At 38.9% G+C, this 21,234-nt stretch overlaps 1 protein-coding gene across 1 annotated transcript in view; it reads left to right on the top strand.

Moving 5' to 3' along the window:
- The window catches only part of EPHA3 (EPH receptor A3), a 220,073-nt gene extending 199,333 nt beyond the window's left edge, over window positions 1–20,740 (top strand). The window contains exons 15-17 of the mRNA XM_082765208.1: window positions 1,357–1,550; window positions 14,910–15,065; window positions 16,498–20,740. Coding sequence (XP_082621334.1) covers window positions 1,357–1,550; window positions 14,910–15,065; window positions 16,498–16,603 — 456 coding nt within the window. The 3' untranslated portion in view covers window positions 16,604–20,740. The remainder of the gene's footprint in view (window positions 1–1,356; window positions 1,551–14,909; window positions 15,066–16,497) is intronic.
- Window positions 20,741–21,234: the final 494 nt, after the last annotated feature.

Raw genomic sequence — 21,234 nt, 5'->3', positions numbered from 1 at the left:
TTTCTGCAAGAAGCTTAACATTTCTCAAAATAAGATTTTTCTTATGGCTGTTTTTTGATGGTGCCTCACTAATCCTAGATTTATTCCATAGGAGTTATGAACCAAGTTCACTAACACGCACAGATTTTCCAAAGGGTTGGCATATGTCATTGCTAGTACATATAGTACATAGCATTCAAGAAAGTCACTAACATAGTTGTAATCACACATTGTTTATGTTACTTTATATGAAATTCTCTCTCTCTCTCTCTCTCTCTCTCCATATATATATATTTCTCTTTTGAAATGAGTACCTCTGGAATGCAAGTCTGCAGCAAGCTCTATATTTCTTTTAATTAGCCATGAAAGCTTTACAATTGTTGGTGGAGATTAATGAATTGTGTTACATAGGCTGAAGTACTAGTGGAATGCCTTTCATAATAGCTGTTCACACTGAAATCAGAAACAGAAATATTAATCCACTTATGTATTTTGGCTTCATGACTGTTTTAACTGTAGATTTTTTCTTATCCCTGTTCTGATTCAGAATAGTTTTTTCCTGCTTTTTTGATTAACTGATCCAGATAAAGCAGAAAGGATAACAAAATAGTCCTTTATCATTTTCTACTTAGAATATGTCGGGTTTTTTGACTCATGGTGCAAAAAATATAGTAGGACTGATCAAGAGGCCTTGTAGTCTTGTGAAAAACTTACAATCAAAAAGTTCAATAACATTGTAAATACTAGACTAAATTTTGTTTTGTCAAATGACAGTTTTGATCTTATTGACCCTGCATCTAGATAAATGACAAAGGAAATGGGGCTGCACTGCCTAGTAGGAATATATATATAGTTTCCTCATGGTATGTTTTTAAAGTGTTTTCTGACACTGTGAGATTAATTACAGTCTCAGTTCTCTACCTGACTTTCTACCTTTCAGTGCAGGGACTCCCTTGAGTTGGCTGGTCTTCTGCTGCATGCAATGTCCACTGGAGAGTGTGGGACACATGTTGCTAAGAATCATTGATATTCAAGACCTTTTGAAGTTTGGCATATTTAAGCAGACATCTTATTAACTATAGCTTTTATTTACAGAGTTAGTTCAGTCAAATGTGAGTTTTGGAGATCTTTTTTAGACTCTCACCTTCCTCAAAGTCACATACTGTATCTTAACATGCCTACAGCCCTTTTTGTATGCCTAATTTACTGCCTGGTTTACTTTGCAGATAAACCAAGAGCATTGCACTGCAAGACAATTAGTGAATAAACACATTTGTTTAAACACAGAATGTCCATGTTAATGTGATTCACAGAACTGATAAAAACAAGTTGATGTTAAGTGCCTCCAAGTTCTCAAAAACTTTTATCCTTGTGCAGGTAATTAAGGCTGTTGATGAAGGGTACCGCTTGCCACCACCTATGGACTGCCCAGCTGCCTTGTATCAGCTGATGCTGGACTGCTGGCAGAAAGACAGAAACAACAGACCGAAGTTTGAGCAGATTGTCAGCATCCTGGATAAACTGATTCGTAATCCCAGCAGTCTGAAAATAATCACCAATGCGGCAGCAAGGTGACATATTATATTTTACATTACACATGTCTAAATGTCTATGATTTATTCATCTTCCATAATTTAATTTCTTCACCCACTTCTTCAACTTCTAACCATAGCTGTTTGCAATCTTGAAGGCTACAAGAAGCTTTCTGATTGTACATTTGGGAGAATTATTCAATATTCTTTTATTATTGCTGGTATTTTTATTACTGATGTACTAAGATTTACTCAAATATTGTAAAGCTGGTATTTTATGGTTGTGAAATCCATTATAAGACTGAGCAGAGGTTTGTGAGAGAGACACAGACAAAAGATGTCATCTTGTAATCTTCCTTATTCCTTGTCTGATCTTATGCGGTGCTTTAAGTGCTTAGTGTTTGATAGGTCACAGCCAGCCGTGTTCCTAAGTATTGTTCTGAATTGGGTCCAAATACATCATACACTCTTACACTTTTCTCTGACAAGTCACCTTAAGTTTAATCATATGAATAATCTTATTGTTTTCATTAGGACTAACAAAATTAAAGATGCAGTTACATTCCTTGTTTGATAAATGCCTTAGCTAGGAATTCATTTCCAATCCATGCAATATTCCTAATTGCATTAAAAACATTAATTTATAATCCTGGTTATTCAATACACTCTGGAACATCTCTATGATGAGGTAAGAATGATCTCGTTGAGAAAAAATGAAGAGTGTGTTGACACCTAAGGATGTAATGAGGATGTGGTGAAATAAGAGCTTTGGTTTAGCAGGGTTTAAGTGAATTGGGTTTTTTTAATGCACAAAATACACTTTCACTTCAGTGATCTAAAGAGATGTGACATTATTTTTAGCACAAATACTGTTGAAAAATTCCTCAAAGCAGACAGAGTCGGGGGAAATGCGCACTTCTCTGCTGCTTCAGACCCAGGTCTTGGAGTGCTGTGTCAGGGGACAGACCAGGGTCTGCCATGAGGCAAACTTTCCAAATGAAGGCAACAAAACACTCTTCCCAAACCTTTATGTCTGGCACAACTCGTTTCTTGTCACAGCAGTGTAACAGGAAAGCGCAGAGGGAAACAGAGGTAAGGCAGTGCAGCTTGGAGAGCTGCACTAGGCCTTGGGCTGCTGGTCAGGTTGCATAGGCCTTGCCTCCTTTTTCCCATATCCAACATTGTGCAGCATCCTGAGCTAGAGGCTGGCCGATCTCATCGCCTCCTGCTGCCACACCAAAGGTGTCAGAAGGAAAGCAGAGCTGGGAGGAGGAAGGCAGCCATGCTAATGGGCTTTGCTACTAGAAATATATAACGAGAGAAGGCTGCTTGCACAGTAATTACATTTAATAATTTAACTGGTGAACATTTAACACACATTAAACCAACATACTTAGCAGGGCAGTTATTTCTGTTTCCTGCTAGGTGACAGCTTGTAAAAAATCAAAGTTCCTTAAGCATTGTCTTCTCAGTCAAGCAGATTTCTTCTAAACATCTTGCACCCCCATTTGGGAAACGATTGGTGAAAATAATTGTTTTGCAGGGATATACCAGAGCAGTCTGCTGGATTAGGGGAGCAGGGAATCATGGGTACCATTTTGGTTTGGGGTTACCAGTTCAGAGCGAGTAAAAGCTAATATCCTTAGCAAGGCCTAAATTCAGTCTGAGTCGTGCCCAGGAGCACTGCACCATTGCTCTCTCCTGCCTTGCCATCTTTGCTCCAATGTCATGATCTGTTTTACTGGCACAGGCAGCAGTGGCGGTGGCCCTGTCCTACTGCGATGATTGTGGGGAAGGAACATAGAGGACTTCTTACAGCTGCTTTAAGTGAGTTCCAAGCAAAATGCTCCTGGTGACAGGCTGATGCGCATTTCTGAGGGGAATGTCAAAGGTGGTTTTTATTCTCTTCCCTCCTTCCCTTGCTGCTGTCGGTTGTTATTTGAGGCTGTAGTACTCCCACTGCACCTTTCCCCATACCCAAAGTAAGCAATTAATCTAAATTATGGAGGTTCCAGCTCTCTTTTACCCATGTCTGTGCTGCTACTGGAAGAATACTAGAGCTTTATGCCCAACACATGTTCTCAGGTGTTCAGAATGTACTTGGTCAAGAAAAATATTTAACCTGATGATGTCTGTTGCAGAGGCAAAGTGTGCCTCTTCTTTCAAGTCGATGTTTATTAAAAATATTCACAGCAATGTTGTATCCTATTCGCAAGCACGTTTCTGGAGGTGCATAGGATATCCCTGTTCTCTGGTACACTGCTTTTAACTGCCTGCAACTGAGGGATGTATTCGGCTGTAAGTCTGATGCCAAGGCCACAGCCCCAGCACATTTAGTACTAATATCTCATAGGAATACAGTAGAGGAGTCAAAGCTTTCACAGCTGTATTTCCTTTTCAGTTTTCTATCCCTTCTGGCCACTCCGTGGCATCTAATAATTTCTTGATACCCGAGAGGATGTTTCTATCCTTATTGATTGTCTCTTCGCAGACCTTGCTACGTGCTTGTGAACCTTCCTTCAGAAAAGCTTTTTGTAACCTCAGCGTAGCAAATGTTTCATGATACCTTCTCCTCATGTTGCGCTTCATCTCAAATTGACTTGAAAATGCCTTTCCTATTCCTTGCAAGGTATAGAATATGGCTGATTGCTTTCTTGTCTGTCAACATCCACTTTTTAATTAGGTGGCCGCCTTGAGTTCTTCCTAACAAGGCCTGCAATGGTTATGGACACGTGGGTGTTTTGTGTCCTTCAGGCAGCCTTGAATTATCCAGCTCTGTAAAGGGCTGTAGAAGCAGAATGTGGTACATACTGAGTTGTACAAGTCATGCAGTTTTCTAAGCCACAACCGCATGATATTTTTATTTGATTTATGTCTTGCTGTTCTTTCTTGTTTTCTAAGCATTATGTTCACTTTTATAACAAAGTCTTTAGATTGTTTGGATATCTTTAGGGTGGAAGTGAGTTCATAGTTCTTCCAGCTCTGATCAGTTTTATTATTTTTCTTCTCGAGCTTATTATTTTCCAGTCCACTGTGTATTGCTTCACATTTGTGAACATTTCATGCAGATACAAAGCAGATGGAAATTTTTCTAAACTTGAATAGGAGAGACAGAGTCACTTCACCCACCTGGTAACCAGTTGGTGAAACTGTTATCTACAAGGACTTAGTATTTTGTTTCACCTGTGTGGAAAAAATATAACCCAACAGTCACAAAACTGAAAAATATCTGGTGTACTCTACAACTCTTAAGAGGACTTGTACCTCTTTGGTGTCTTTATCTGTTTAAACTTTTTTCTCTTATTATTTCCAACTGGTTTCTGAACAAAGCATTTCTCGTATGTGTGTGTATATATATATATATATTTACATGATGGCTCTAGAATTACAGTGTATATTATCATTTTAGGTATATGAAGCTTACTCTATGTTACCCAGACATTTATTGCTTAAAATATAGCGTATATTTATAATTATATTTAAAACATTTCTGTGCCCCAAAGTGAATTAGGCTGTTAGAAGATGATGTGACCTTTAGGTATAAGGGTTCTGATATGGGATTCAGGCAGTCCAGGTATTATAGCAACCTCCCTGTAGCTGCAGTGGTGAGCTTGGTGCTGTGTTCATTCATATCTGTGATGCAGGAACCAAATAAAGTCACTTTTTTAAAAAAATGGAAAATGTTCTAATTCCAACACACATTATTCAGAAATTGTGAATTTCTACCAGATCTGTGATTGATTTAAAAATTGGGAAGGACTCCATGCAAACAAATATTTAATTTGCTTCTGCATTTGTGCATTTTTTTTCCTACAATCTTTTGGTAAAGTGGAAGTCAGTGTCCAGTACCGTTCCTATTGTTTCTTTATACTGCAAATGTATATATAAGACAAAAGGAAATAAATAGTTTTGCAAACTAGGAGAGAAAACCACCTGAGAATTCAGAATATTTATTAAGTGGTCTATAATCATTTTCTGATGTGTGTTTCTAGCTTTATTAATAGCTATATTTAAGGGCAAGAATGGCAAGAGTGTCTCATAACAAATGTGGAAAAAAAGGTCTGACAGTCTTCCTTCCAAAAAAGATATTGATGAGTTGCTCAGAGTTAACAGCTGACACGTTTTTGAAAACATTTAAAACTTTTTTAAACTGAAACATGCTACTTATTTTTCAGTGTAAACTGAGAGGACTATCAAAGAGGAAGGAGATTTTAATGAAAGTCATCATTTTGTATTTTTATTCGTACTTCTTATCAGCCCAAACATCTAACATAGAAAGTCATTATCATGTCTTACTGCTCACAGGTACTTTTCTAAAATTAAGTGGTGAATTTTTATCCAATAAGATGTCAGTAGTGTGGTTTGGAATACATTTCTGAAATAGTTGTCAATTTGGAAATGCATCTGTAGGTTTGCAAAATCACAGAATCATTCAGGTTGGAAAAGACCTCTAAGATCATGTAGTCCAACCTTTAAAAACCTGGTATTGAAATCCACCACTAAGCCATGCTACTAAGTTCCAAATCCACACATTTCTTGAATACTTGCAGGGATGGTGACTCCACCACTTCCCTGGGCAGCCAGTTCCAATGCCACACAACTGTTTCAGTAAACAGATTTCTCCTAATATCCAACTTATACCTCCCCTGGCACAACTTGAAGCCATTTCCTCTTGTCTTATCCCTTGGTGCTTGGGAGATCAGTTGACCCTTGCTTTATTTTGGAAAATGTCAAAATGTCATCTATGTCAAATACAGTTATTCTCCTCCTGTCTACTGGAAAATTTAAATTACCTTCTTTGCTGGAGAATTAATCAGCAAATTTGCCCCAATTCCTTGGGATGAAGGTGTTTACTTAAATGGAAAAGGCAGAGCTTGTTCAGCAAAGACAGCAAATTTCAGTAAGAACATTTGATTTCACCAACAGGGACAGGACAGTGCTAGCTCTCTTGCACTTTGCAGACTCCTCTCTGCACATCAAGCACTGCCTGTAGCATCAGCCAACCTCATTAACTTCCAGTCAGCCCTTGGGCTTAAGAAATTATAAAAGGATTAAAAATTTGAATCAGAAGTGTCTGTGTGCAAGAACATAGAAGCTTCTGAAGCAAAGTTTTATTTTGTAATTACAAATACTTTAATCCACTAGTGTGCTCTGGATGTTACATATTACAATATATGCAAAAGTCTGCCATTTATTTGCAGCTTATTAAGGGACTTCTGAATAGATATCTAACATGAAAAGCTGAGTCTGAAATATGGAAATGAAAACAGACGTTTAAAAAAATTACACCACTACAAAAATAAAAAGATGTTTAAAATGATATTTACGGTGATTTCAATATGGAGATCATTATTCATTTTACTATGCAACTTTTTCATAGGTAGAACTTAAATAAAATTTCAAGAATATAGGTATAAATCCAAAGGTACTTCATAAAGCTCAGTCAGGTTATTCTTGCTTTAAATAATGAATATGCAATGAGAAGTTATTTGTGTTTATGAATAACAATTATGATACATGTATAAAACCTTTTTGTAATTTAATGGGAGGCTCTGAAAACCAAGGCTGCAAAATATGTAGGTGCCTCCATGTGCCTCCACTGTCCTGACAATAAAAAAAAAGGAAGAAACAGGCCATTGGTCAGTGGTACAGCGGAGGTATGACTGTATATCCTGTACTGTTAGACAATTTCACATCTTACATTAATTTCCAAGTTGCAAATCTGTGATGAGGAAGCAGCATGCCTGATGATGGATATATATATATATATATATATATATATATATATATAAATAAATAAATATATTAAAAACAAAGAGAGAAAAAAAAAAAAACATTATTTCTGGATTCCACTTCAGCACAGAAGGTAGATTTGGTTTCAGATCTCTCATACATGTTAGGAGTTCTCCATTTAAAATATAAGTTCTGCTGGTATTGTTAAATCTAAAGAAAAAAAAAAAAAAAAAAAGCCTATTATTTTCAGAAGAAGCATAGTTGAAATTCTTTTAGTATAGTCCAGGAAATTGAAGGGGTCAAGGTCAGATGGCCTTCCTGATGAAAATCTGAAAGTGTTGGAAAATGTGTGTGAATAATTCCTCATACATACTTTCATGTGTTAGCAAGTTGTTTACATCCCTATCCCAATTTTCCTGAGTTTGAAACCTGCTTGAATTATTCACTGGAGTAATTTCTTCAGCAGTTTTTGGTCTACTTGTTATTTGTGAGTAGTTGATTGCAAGTGTTAGCATCAGAAAATTGTCTTTGGTGGCCCTCATTGTGGTGTTCTCACTGGTGTGAAGTGTGTTTGCTCTCAAACATGCAGAAGAGCCATCATTAGCAATTAAAAATTTGAAGTTTTCTTCTAACAAAGTTTGTTTCCACCTAAAACCTGATGATTCTCTGGAAACTCTCTAGTATGATAGCTTGAGAAGATATTTGTGAAAATTAAGCTCAGTAGGAGTAGCAAACAGGTCAAAACAAAAATTCAGTCTGCTCAATTTTGCAGTGTAGTTCTGGGCCTGTTTTTACAGTAATACTTGCAACAAAACTACTGTTTGTGTTCCTGAACATTTTATTAAAAAGTTTTTTTTTTCTCCCATTCAGGTTGGATGGTTTTAGGTGCTTGAAATATATTGGTGACCTGCTGTCACATTGCTTGCTTGCTTCACCCTGTTAGGGACGTTTGGATTGAAGGACGGAGCTGTCAGCTTCATTTTGCGCATTTCAGAGAGGGCTTAGGCTCTGTACTTGTCCAGGTATTACAAACAGGATCTGGGTTTGGCTGAATGCTGCATAACAGAAGCCCATGAAAAAATTTTAGCCATACTTAAAATACAGCAACAATATAGTCTGTGACCTAAAAAGCTCTAAAAGACTCCATATTCTGTAACCCCGGTGTTCTATCTCTCTTTCAAAAGTCTGTTAAACACAAAACACTGAATTTATGGACTGGGGGAAGTTAAACTACAAACCACACAGAAAAATGTCAGATTGTGTTCAAACCAGTACTTGCTGATGTCTAATCTTAATTTGGATTGCGTGTGCAATTCAGGCATTAAACTGAAGAGATTTCTGGAACTTCAGTTAGCATACTAGAAACAGAAAAAAAACATCTTTACCTGACTCATCCTGCCAGAGGTAGACACGAATGAACTACTGTTTCTTCCAAATTAAGAATTGTGAGGGTTCACTGTTCACATGTGCAGTAAAACATCTATCTGTACTCTCGCACCTCTAGCTTGCTGCTGCCGATGCAACTCAGACATGAATTTTGCAGCAGGCTGAGTTATGTAGTTAGAATTTAAATGTGGACAGATCAGCCTGTGACCTTATTTTGAGTGTGTGCTGTTGCTTGTGCTTCTGAGGGATTTTGTTCTGCTGTTCTCAGCTCAACGCATTGGGTTTACAATGTGAAGCCCTCGTTAGTGTTAATGGCAATGCTGGAGAATGGGCATGCTGAAGAAGCTGCATGAAGCCATGGCCTGACGCAGCAAGTGCCGTAGTGAACGTCAGTCGAAATTCACAGCACAACTAAATGTGGGATATAAGGGCAGGTCATATACACCAAATGGTAGACACAAAGAGCCAGAAGAGCATATTAAAAGCTCTCTAAGGCATTTTCCTCTCCCCCTTTTGAAGAGCCTATAGACTGTCCAAGCAATAATGACTGGTTGTTGTTAAGGGTCCATCTCTGGACCAGCTCTGAATCCCAGGAAATGTCCATGTGACATTACTTCTGCTGCTTAAAAGCACAGCTTAAGCTGTTTTATGAGAAAGAGAAAAGCCTTTCAGCACTACGCTGGTATTTTTTGCCTTCACTGGTTTTGGTGAGAAAAAAAGTGAATACAGGAGCATTGATACACCCAGGCATATGATTCATTACCCTCCCCGGGATTCTAAAAGAGATAGAAGCCCCTTGAAAACCACGTTCTGAGGGGCAGCCAGAGCAGTATGAAAGACTGGAGGGCTGACATCTGGGGCAGCTGAAATTTTATTGGCTTGTTATCCTCGAGGAAACTGTGGCAGATCTTTTGCCAGTGGACAGTACAGAGCTAGAAAATAAGTCCAGTGTGACATTTAGAGAGACATATCATTTTGCTACAAGCCAGCAGCCTGACTTGCATTCTTTTCCCCTGTTGATTATTTGTATTACCCCTCTTTATTTCTCTAGCTCTCTTTTCACTTCAAAGGGGAGTCACAGCCTGCTTCCTGTCAAACTGCGCAAACATGATATGAGCCCCCGTGAGAAAAGCAAATGGACCTCCCTAAGACGTGAATTGTATTTTGGGGGCTAAGTAACAAATTTTGCTACAGGTACTTCAAAAAAGGGGCACGAAGACATAGAACTCCAGAGATGCTTGCCATAACTTGTAGGGACAGACAAGTAAACGTGAGGTCTCTACTTCTCCTTAACATGTTATTTATTTCCTGGTCTCCTGTTGTCACAGTGGAGTACCTATGATTCTGTTTGTTCTAGAAGATAAAAGTAAATTTTGCCATGTGTGCCAGCTGTTCATTTTTATGTGTTTTGTTGTTGTTGTTATTGAAATAGGAGATACTTTTATTGCTAGACCAGAATTCTGAACTTCAGATTGTCATAACTATAAAAAATATAGCATTTGTGCTCAAACCAAGCCTGCTTCCCTCCCCATGGAGCAATTTCACTTTACAAAATCATCTTATAATTATCTAAAGTTTGCCATGGGAAATTACTTTGTTTTCTAGATGCTTTCCTATTTAAACAAATCTGACTATAGAAGGGGAAGTCCAGATTTTAAAGCTGGAGATTGGTTGTGTTGTTTGGAGGAAGGAAAGGGCTACAACATGAAGACTAGGCTCATGTGTGCAGATGTCCTCTGTGCATTCGCAGAATGCCTCTCTCCCTTCGCAAACGTGATGGAACATTTTGGTTGTATCTTGTCATGGTTCCTGAATTTTACAAGTTAATGTATCCCTTTTTAGCCAGACAGCAACCATCTAGAGAGGAGGTTGCATCAGGAGGGCCGTAATGATGTTTTCTGCAGTCTTTGTTATATGGTGCAACAAACGTTTCCCCATATTGTGACAAAAAGCTGTGCTAATGTTAACAAAGTATAGCTCTCCGTGCTGCTGCGAATGACTCAAAGGTTAATTCCAACTGTTAATATAATGGGCACATCCAGAGAAAGCTTTCAGCAACAGGACATTTTGTAACTGGCATCTCACTGTTAAATTTGTCTCACTAACCCAAGTCTGGCTGATTTTTTTTTCAGGGCACCGCATATCAGTAAATACAACTCTGTAGATAGACACACAGTTGGGATGGACAGGATAGAAAGTCTTTCTGTTCTGTTGAAAGATAACACAATGGGGTATATCATAGTTGGTCAAAGAAACAAAATAAAGAGAGCTAAAAAAGGAAGGAGGGGGGGAGGTAGAAAAGACAAGACAGAGGGAAATGTTCTATTTCACTTCCCCTGAGCAAACATGTAATTTCCATGATTTCTTTTTAATGACTCTCTTCTGAAGCTAGTAGGTACTGATTTATGAAAAGCTGTAAAAGATCAGGTGGAACCCTGCAGGACGTCGTTTACAGCTGCATGGATTGCAACCCATCTAATTTGTCTGGTAAAGTGTGAGCTCATGGCGCACATCACCCAGCCCATAAATTTCATGTTCAGACCTTCTGTCTAGGGGCTGGGTCAGGGGGAAAAAAACACCAATGTGTGCAGATGCTCTGAAAGCCCAGCTTTCCCTTGGTGCATGCAAGGAGACATCACAGGCTCTTTGCTGTGAGACAAATTCCTGTTCATTGATAAACTGTCCAGATGTCCTCTCTGAGGAGGAAAGTAACTAATTTTTGTTTGGAATTCTACAAGGAGAAAAATGATACCTTACAGTGCTGGTTATTCTGAGGTCACTTACATTAAAATTAGGTCGTATTTTTTGTCCTGATGATACTTTGATCCAAGTAATAAACATAAAAGCTCTTTCGGGCTACTCTAACTCCTAATCTTGGTGACCTGTTCTATTTCAACTTGTTTATGCTTTTTTTTTTTTTTTTTTTTTTCAATTAATGATTATTGTGTCAGGCCTTATTTTAATAGATTTAAGTTGAAAAGGCATACTGGGCTGAAAAAAATAAATCTCCATGCTTTATCATTAAGAACACGTCATAAATACTCTTAATAAATGTCTTGGGATTCCAGACACTATATCCAGAAAACTATAAATAAAAAGCATTGGCTTTTTGTGGGACAAACAGTAGTCAGGGAGATGCAGGTTTTACAGCTACTGAATAAAAATATCTTAGACCTGATTATCCAACCTGAGCCTTAAATTGGAGGTTGTTTAAAGCTGCCTATCATTTAGGTGCCTAATAAGATCTGGTGTTAGCATGAGAATAGTAGCATGAAGTGTACTATATCATCTGTCCTCAGCTCAGATGTTGGTTCTGTGTTGCTTGCCACCTTTTCCCTGTTTTAGGGTTTTGGGGGGCAGAGCAGGCTTCTGATGTCTTCTGTCACCTTCCTTTCCACCCACCGCTGCTCCCAACATGTGGGGTCTGCAGTTAGTGTCAGTGGCTGCAGCAGTAGAGGTGCAGGACCTGGCAACCCCAAAGAAGCAGCAGCCCCTGACCTGGCCGGTCTCCGAGGAACAAGGAGTGAGGAAAGGTGCCCAGGCAGCGACAGCCCTGCTCCGAGACCTGGTGAAGGCCGGGGCTCGGTCTGCAGCAGAGCATGTCCTTTCGTGATTTGGAAGCTAAGGTTTTCAAGCACCCGATGAGCTCTTCAGGCATGTTATGTCATCCTGGAAGGGAAGAAGGTGTTAAAATCATTTCCTGGCCCTCAAAGAATTCAGCTGATGGAAAGGGTTGGCAAAACATCAAAAGCCATTTAATATGTAGCCAATTCCAGGAGCTGCTGTATTGCAAGGTTGCATTGTTCTTTTCATCCAAGGTGAAAGGTAAAAGTCTCAGTGTCACTGATGTGGCATTTTTCTTATCCCAGTGCAAGTCAGACCTACTGCCAGAGTATGTTATTCCAGTGCTACTGATCCCAATGAAACATAGTAAAGACTTGAATTGGGATAGAGAAGCTTTGTTTGGATTTTCTAGGCTTCTTAAGGAAGTTTAAATTCACTGGTATTTAAACATTTGGTTTTCTTTGAGGCCTTTACAAGCTCTCCCTTTACCTTTTTCCAGTGCTCAGAGATGGGTTGGGTTTGGGGTGAAGAGGGCATTTTACACTCCATATCAGTTCTCCAGTACCAGAACTGTAACCTACTCGCTACTCTGCATTATCATGATCTTCAAACACAGTAGTCTAACCACCTCTCATTTTCATTTTTTTCCAGTGACAAAAGTAATTTCAGATGGATTTAGCTGTAGTAGTCAAATTATTTTTCAGATGATATTCACTAGAACCATGGGCAGAAAACAGTCTGTAAAGTTGCAGCGATCATCTTCTAGGTCAGTCTCCTGTGCTCATGAGTAGCAGCATCAGGAAATGACAGCTAAGCACATTCTTAGGTTTAAGCCTGAGACAAGACACCTATAAGGTACTTAGAGGGTATGGATTGCCCAGGGAAGGTGGTGGCATCACTGTCCCTGAGGGTGTTTAAGGAAAGGTAGGCCATGGTGCTTAGGGACATGGTTTAGTAGATGATATTGGTGGCAGGGTGGTGGTTGGACCAGATGATCTTGGAGGTCTTTTGCAACCTGAATGATTCTGTGATTCTATATTTGACTTAAAATGGAGCGTGCGTATTTCTGAATGGGGGCTAAAAAGCTGCCTGGATTTGGCATATGTGTGTCAGTGGAGGAAATAAATGTAAAAATAGTCGATGTCTCTAATAGCATCTGACTAGTCGAGGAAGCCATTATTGTACTAATTAGCACTGAGAGAGAAAGGAAATTGGAATTAGTAAGGTGTCTTGTCAGCAGAAAGAAGTTACTGATTGCATTGCTATTCAGGGGCTTCCTTATCACCAAAAAAAAAATAAAAATAATAAAATAAAGAGCAGGTCAGCAAGGAGAGGCTGCTGAGGACAGAGCTGGATGTCTCATCCAAGCTGCCTGCTGGGAAGACCTCTTGCAGAGTAGACGAATCCCCTGCCTGGAAATGTGTGCATCTCTCCATGGACTGTAGCAAATAGTTCAGAAAGCTACCCGGGCATAACCACTGTATTTCTAGATGGCTAAAACAAGGTGAGGTTGAGACTGACTTGCGTGACATTACAGAGAAGAACTGACCTTTATTTTTAGCCTTCATGCCATCACATGAGAAGCCATCATAGGCTGACAAGACTATGAAAACAAGAGCCCTCATACCAGACAGAACTAATTTTCTGGATCAATTTTAGGAGTAGCCACTGCTGCTGTATGCAATATGCAAAGTGCAGGGTCAGCTACAATATATTCCTCCTTGTTAGAAAATTACGTATTTGAGCCTTGTTTTATTTTCAGAAGGGTTATTTCTTCCCAATAGCTTCTAGGTAGTCTTAAACTTATGGAAAAAATATTTAAATGGGCAAAGAAGCACGGAGATGTGCTTTGTTTGATTTCTTGACTTGATTTCGTTTCTTATTGATTTCTTGATTGTTTTCTAAGTAGAGAACTTGGATGCGAGTTGGGTCGGTTCAGCATCCTTCATGAGCACCAAGTTCATTTCAAAGGCAGGCGGTAATTCAGTTTGCACTTTCAGATTATTTGTATGATACCCTTATGGAAGTTTCAGTCTTAGAATGAACACCATCTTTAAACTGGACAAGGCAATTACATTTCAATTTGGCTACGTGTATGTAAGAACAAATTACCTCATTTCTGCCTCTGCACACTGCAGAATACAAGTCTTTTGTGGTTACATTTGTTTCACAATTCACTTACCATTTCATTTTTAGACTTGATAACAACTTTTTTAAAAATCTCCTAGTGTCTTATTTTATGTGCTTCTAACTTAATAGCACCACTTAGGATTTTTCAGTGGGCTGCAATACTCTGAACCAGTAAATTCTACCAGCACACTCAATTTGAAGTTTAGAGTGCACATTGTTGTACTGACTAGTATGTTGTTTGGGACTAGGTGGATCACATAAACATAATCTAAATTAGGCTTGTCTTTGCTAATGCTTAAACACATTAAATTGTAATGTAATGGTGCGTTTCATGAATTGGTGATGCTTCAGTGATTTAAAACCTGGGCATGAGAAGCTGGAGCTCTTAAGCGAGGTGATTACACAGTGTTTGTCAAAGCTGCCAGCATGAGTGCATGTGGCCTCTGTGGCAGAAAAATTCCACAGATGAGCAGAAAAGCTGCAAGTAGCATGGAAGCTCTTACTGCTGCCAGTGATAAGTTCAGACAAAATAAATCTATACTTGTACTTGATCCATAACTTTCATCATATTCTTTTTCATTTCAGGCCATCAAATCTTCTCCTGGACCAAAGTAACGTTGACATTGCAGCCTTCCGCTCAACAGGTGATTGGCTCAATGGTTTTCGGACAGGACAGTGCAAAGACATTTTCACGGGCGTGGAGTACAGCTCCTGTGATACAATAGCCAAGATTTCCACAGAGTAAGTTTGAAATAACCACAGCCCCTTGTTACCAGTTATGTACGACTGGAGGTACACGTTTAAATAAGCATGAGTGGCATTTTTATACTCAGCTTCCAGATTTTAGTTAAAATAATCTTATTTATAAAGGGATAACTGTAAAGTATTGTAGTGGTTGTGATACACATGAAAAAAACGTAGGTGCTCTGTTGATTTTGTGAAGACCACTGTCCTATTCCTTTTTCTCAGTAATGTAAAGGAAATTGCCATTTCTTCTGATACAGCAGCACTGTGCATAGCAGCGGTACACAAGCATTTCTTACCTTCACTCACAGTTTTGTAGTTGCTTTGTGCATTGTTTATAATCTGCCCTTTATCTGTTCTTTCCCCGCAAGTGGCATGTGGGCCAATCCTTATTTTTTTTGCCCATCCCATATTCCATCAACTCATGCGACAAAGAACAAGCGCTATGTAGCATTTCCTCCTACATGCTAATTATTGTTCAGGGGGCAAACTCCCTCCTGCCTCTCCTTTTGACATTTAATCAAGACACACTTGGAAACTTAAAACTTGAAAGTTCATTACGTTCAAATGCCGTATGATGAGGAAGAGTATGGTAATGTTATCTGCACCTGAAAAGGCATCAAGTATGGTTATAAATTTACTGATCAGGAAAATCTTGACTCCCCATTGGGCTCAGTGGATACAGGACCAGTTATGAAGAGGTAGCCAACAGCTGCAGGGTTGATAATTAAACACATCAATGCTGTTAATTAGTGTATTATTGCAACTATAAAAAGGCTGATAATGGGTTTTTATGGCAATTACCCTTTGGGGACAGTGCAGAAATCCTCCAGGAATGCCCAATTTCCTGTGAGCCACTGGTTAATGAGCCCTTGGCAAGTGTTAAACCACTTCTGTGTTGCACAAGGAACAAAGAGAACTGGCTGCCTGTAGAAATGAGGGGTGAAAAACAGCGATAGAGCAATAGACCCGGGAAGCTTGGCCACATAGCCATTAATCCCAGCACTGATTGTTCAATGGGCTCAGCACATAATGGCGAGATGTCCATTGGTCAGGAAGAGTGATCAGACTGACAGGGGCATGGAGGAGGTAGAGGGGCTCAAGATCACAGCTGGCCCAGAAGTGGGCCCCTCTCCCCTAAGTCCCAGTGCGTATGCCAGCGGCAAACACTGCTTCACTGTCCTTGCTTCCAGGGAAGCTAACACAACAGGGCTAAATGAGATTTTACTTTTTTGCAGCCTCCTACTGTTTTCATAGCTCTCAGTAGTCTTCATGCCAGGGTTTGTTTTTTAGCTGTATTGCCATACCTGAAGGTGCATCCAACACAGCAATATAAGACAAGCGAGTTGATTGCTGTTTGCTCTCATCTGCTCTAGGAAGCGCAGATGCTGGATGCTCGCTCACCTGGTGCGTGTTCTCTTTTTTCCAGGGACACGAAGAAAATTGGCGTTACTGTTGTGGGGCCTCAAAAGAAGATTGTCAGCAGTATCAAAGCTCTAGAAACTCATACAAAGACCAGCCCCGTTCCTGTGTAAGGTACCAAAATGATGTTGCTGAGGACAGAAAGAAAAAAAAAAAAGAAAAGTTGCATCTAAGGGCAAAAGTGATGGCTGATAAACGGAACCATTTAAAGGACTTCTTTGCAACAGCTCTGGAAACGTAATGGTTGAAATTTCAAACCCACTAAGACACTCAAATACTGAGTATAAATGCCTTAAAATAGGAGCGAACTTGTTTTCTATCTGTTAATCCTAAAGGGTGGGTGCTCTTAACTGACTGTTAATGCAGATAGTAAATTTCAAAAAGGAAAAAAAAAAAAAAAAGTAAAAAAAAAAAAATCCTTCCAAGTAAAAAACAGTGATACTAAAACCTAGAGCCATTTTAATATTAAGTGACTGAATAACATGAAAAACCCAAGGACATAAAAGCTGTGTATTTGATCTATACAGCAAACAAGAAGAAAGAAAGACTTGCAGTATTTTTATACAGAAGAGATCTGTAACAGGTATTTTATTTCTTTAAATGCAAGGAAAATAGAGGACTATACCTCACAACCTGTCTGGCCATATTTACTATAATGTCATTGTAACATGCTATTTCAACTTCAGAAAGGAATACAGAAATAAAGTTTGTAGTGATTTTGAGTTAGTTGACAAAAGATTTTCACCGTTATGTTAGCTTCCCTAATTGTGTTCATTTAAATAGAAAAAAAAAGTCTTCATTTTTAAAAGACTTATTTATTTCCTTTTTTTTTTTTCAATTATTGTTTATATTTATGCTTAAATACCTTAACCTGGCTGTATTATTGACAAGTGCCAAATGTTATCCGAACTTCATTGGTTTAACCTGAGAAACTGTATGAGGGTTAATTACTAGATTATTTTATGCTCACAATGTCATATATGAAATACAAAAGGAAAGAAAGATGGTCTTTTTTTCCAGCTCTGACACTAGGCAAAGCATCTGGACTTGCTGAGATTCCTTCCCTTTGCAGTGAGTGGTATTTTAACCCAGGCTTGAATTCTGGCAGAATTGTTTGCCTCTTCGTTTCCTGATCAATGCCTGGCCTGTTCAGGCACATTCATTTTGTTACTTCGCAGAGGCCTGTTTTCATGTCAGGCACAGCAAGGACCACTGCTCACAGATGCTGTTCAGATGGGAGATTAGCCTAGCAAACTTAAAAAGAGTTAGGAATGAGTGCATCCTGAGTGAACTGAGGGTGCTTTCTGAGGAACAAGCCGTTTCTGTCTTCCATCTGATGAGCTCCACTCCCAGTGCTGGTAACTGGGAGTTGTATGACCATGCAGACAGCAACTGAGATGGTGATTTGCAGCCAAGGTTAGTTGGATAGCTGGCAAGGATGATTTAAGGTCATGCAATGGTGATTTGGTATGTAATTTTGCCTAAGTTTGATCCAGAATACCTCTGTCCAGCCGCTGTGATCCTGCAGGGGCCTTGCTTTTTGGCTCAGGTTCTTTGGGAACGTACTTGGTGCCCCATGGCTGTAGCCAGCCCAGTCTCAACAGGGCTAAAAAGCTCAAAATCTGTCTCACTGTTTTTTGAAAGTCCAGAAGCTGCAGCCCTTGCATGAGTGTGCACTGGTAGGTGTCCTGCTGTAACAAAAATTGCCAGGCTCCACACAGGAGGAGTAACCTTCTGCAAGGTTAGTCAAGGAGTAAGGCAGGCTGTGGTCTTTTAAAAGAGAAGAGTAAACTCTTTCAAGGAACTGTGTGGTTCCTTGAAAGAAAGCAGGAAGGAGCATACCTACAGAAGAGCATTCAGTTTCCAGTGGAAAAATGGGCCTCCAGGAGGGGATTTGAGTCCTCCCCCATCTTCAGCATCTTCCCAATAGCAAGCTCTTAAGCTCCTGAGCATGTCAGTCCTGGCTCTGAGCAGACACAGCTCTTTCCTCTGAAACTGAATGGTTTAAATCTCAGTGTGAGGCACTTCCAGTGCCAGTTTCTTAATGCTCTTGATGTGGTGTCACGCTCTGGCCATCATTTTAAACCACCCTGGATTTCTAGCTCCCCATCCTTTAGTTTAAACCTGATTCCGGTGAGTCCCTGGCAGTCCAAGACTGTAGGTGAGGCAGATGACTGTGTGGCATGCCACCTTGTGCTGTGTGCACAAAACAAGCTAACTAGCCATGTTTTTTTCATGTTGGTCTTGTTTTTGAAGCTCTTTGTAGCTAGCATAGGGCACATAAATAAGGGAGAAATCAGTTCCTGGGATTTGTGTGGCTGAATCAGTTTTTAAATTGCTCTTCATGGGTCCAAGATTTATAAAATATAGAGAGACAGAATTTATCACACATTACTAAAATAGGAGCAGAATTAGGGGCAGTGAACATGCTGTAAAGGATTGCATTTGAAATGCACTCACAGGATAGTATTTAGTAATGTTTTCTGAAAGAAAAATGAATGGATTTTAAAGCAAGTTGAAATAAATGAAAAATGGAAGAAAATACGAAGCACTTAAACAGTAGAGAACACTTCTTATCTACTCCAATCTATCTTGACATACAGCATGCTAAATATAAAAGCTGTATTTTTAGTTGCTTAGTTCATTCAGAATCTTTCTTTTCCTGTTTGAGACTGTCAGACATTGTCAGTGAATTTAAAAATTCACCAAAATCCATTTGCTGGCAATATGTGTGGTGACAGTATTTTGTAACAGCTTCCTCATGACCTTTCTCTTCAGCTTCATTCTAGGGAGTGGGGGAGAGTGGGCTGGGGTAGGGGGAAGAGATCTTAGAAATGCTTCTGAAAACACAGAACCAGTTCTCAGAGTTTTAGATTATGACTGAAAACTTTACACCAACCACCCTCCATTTTCTCATAGTACCACATCATGTTCCTTGCCCACTGTTTGAGCATGCTCAGCATAAAACAAAACAAAACAATCTCACTGATGCTTGGGAAAAAAAAAAACAAAAACAAAAACAAAAAAATTTTGCTTTTCTTTGCTCTTAGGAGTATAGCGTGTTTTAAAATACATTTAGTTATTTCTCCCCATCAAAAGCTGATTTGTACTGTAAGTGGCCTCTGTTGCAAGCATCCTATACTCCCTTTCCCCATGTACATATGTATACATAGCAGTGTACAATTCTTCATTGTGGAGTAGAGATACTAGAATTCGTGTGGCCATCTTCCTGTACAGGACTCGCATTGGTTATTGACATCAAGCAAAATGCAACTGCTCATAAAAATGTCATACCATATTATTGGTTTTGTATCTTTAAATATAGTTTCCATTTTATTTATTTCTGTTAACATATCTAGTTTTGTGCTGTTACTTAGCATTCAATAAGCAATGTATAGATGTGATTTGATTGGCAATATGTATTTACTTTAACTTGTATTTTAAAGCATTACTTACTCATTTAGTTTATATATTGTGCAATTGTAGATGGCCTCTTACTAATGTAAAATGATTTGTAGTGGAAACATTTATATTTTTATAATAAACATAATGAAAGTATTTTTTACATACTGGAATACTGAGGTGATTGCTTGGAAGACAAAGTAAATTTATTTGATTAGAAAAGTGTGATAAAATTGTAATTAAATATGGATAAATTCTGAGTGTTAAAGCATGGGTTCAGAGTGAAAGCTAGATATTGCCTATATTATCTATTAAAAGAAACAAGTAGTGCAGGTTTTAAATAAACAGACCAGCATTTGTGCTAAACTGACTTACATCAGTCAAAGACTTTATTTCTCCATGGATATAGGAAAGCATCGTCTACTACAGCCTGCCTATGGGATACTGAAAAAGCTGTCTTTTATTTCAGTTGTGTCAAGTATTTCCAAACTTCAGCTTTTTTTTTTCTTCCCTTGCCAGTGGACCTCTTTTCATCTTATAACTATGTTGGATCCAGTAATAGATGTACTTTTCAATGAAATAAAAAAGCCCACCGCTTACAGTAGTTTAACCCCATGATCATTTCTTGCCTCTGAGTATCTGTGTTAGATAATATTTTGCTCCTGTTTTGTTGTGTCCCTACCGATTTGTTTCTGTATGCTTCACCAAAGTACAGCATCTTTGAAAATGCCAACATACAACTCAGCTTTGCATCTCAGGAATTATCTTCCCAGAAAAATATGAGTGGTTTGAATGTTTGCCAAAACCAGCTAAAATTACTTTATTCCTCAAGTTATAGAATCTTTCTGTACCATAAATGATTGTGCATGCTTTTGTATATTACTGTGCTTACCGGTGCAAAACAATGAATGATATACCTGTTCTGGAGTGTGTAAGTTGATAAACTTTATGGATGTGAATGAAACATACGGGTTTTGTTTTGGCATTTCATCTTGGTATCTTTAGCAGAAGGGGGAAATCACCGAAAGCAGCTACCCAGAATATACAGACAAAAATTGGACTTAACTTGAAACAGCAACAGCTGGATTGAAACCCACTTTTCCTTCTTAACAGCAGCATGCCTCACGCTGTTCTGTGGTGGGTGCATCTGGTGTCATTTTAAATCCTAATGAGGGGATTTAAACGCTCAACTTGCAGGACAGGGATGCAGCTCTGTTGGTCCCATCTATACTGCATGCAAACTGTTTGCAGTGCAAATGGGTTTCACTTCAGCAGTTCTGTTATGGTGACTCGTGTCTGTCCCTTTAACCTGACCTGATGCATTGTGTTTGCATTATATCCC

Source organism: Aythya marila, assembly GCF_965140915.1.
Source record: "Aythya marila genome assembly, chromosome: 1".
Lineage (NCBI taxonomy): Eukaryota > Metazoa > Chordata > Aves > Anseriformes > Anatidae > Aythya > Aythya marila.
The sequence above is the reverse complement of the archived record's forward strand: the minus strand, read 5'-3'. Positions and strand labels throughout refer to the sequence as shown.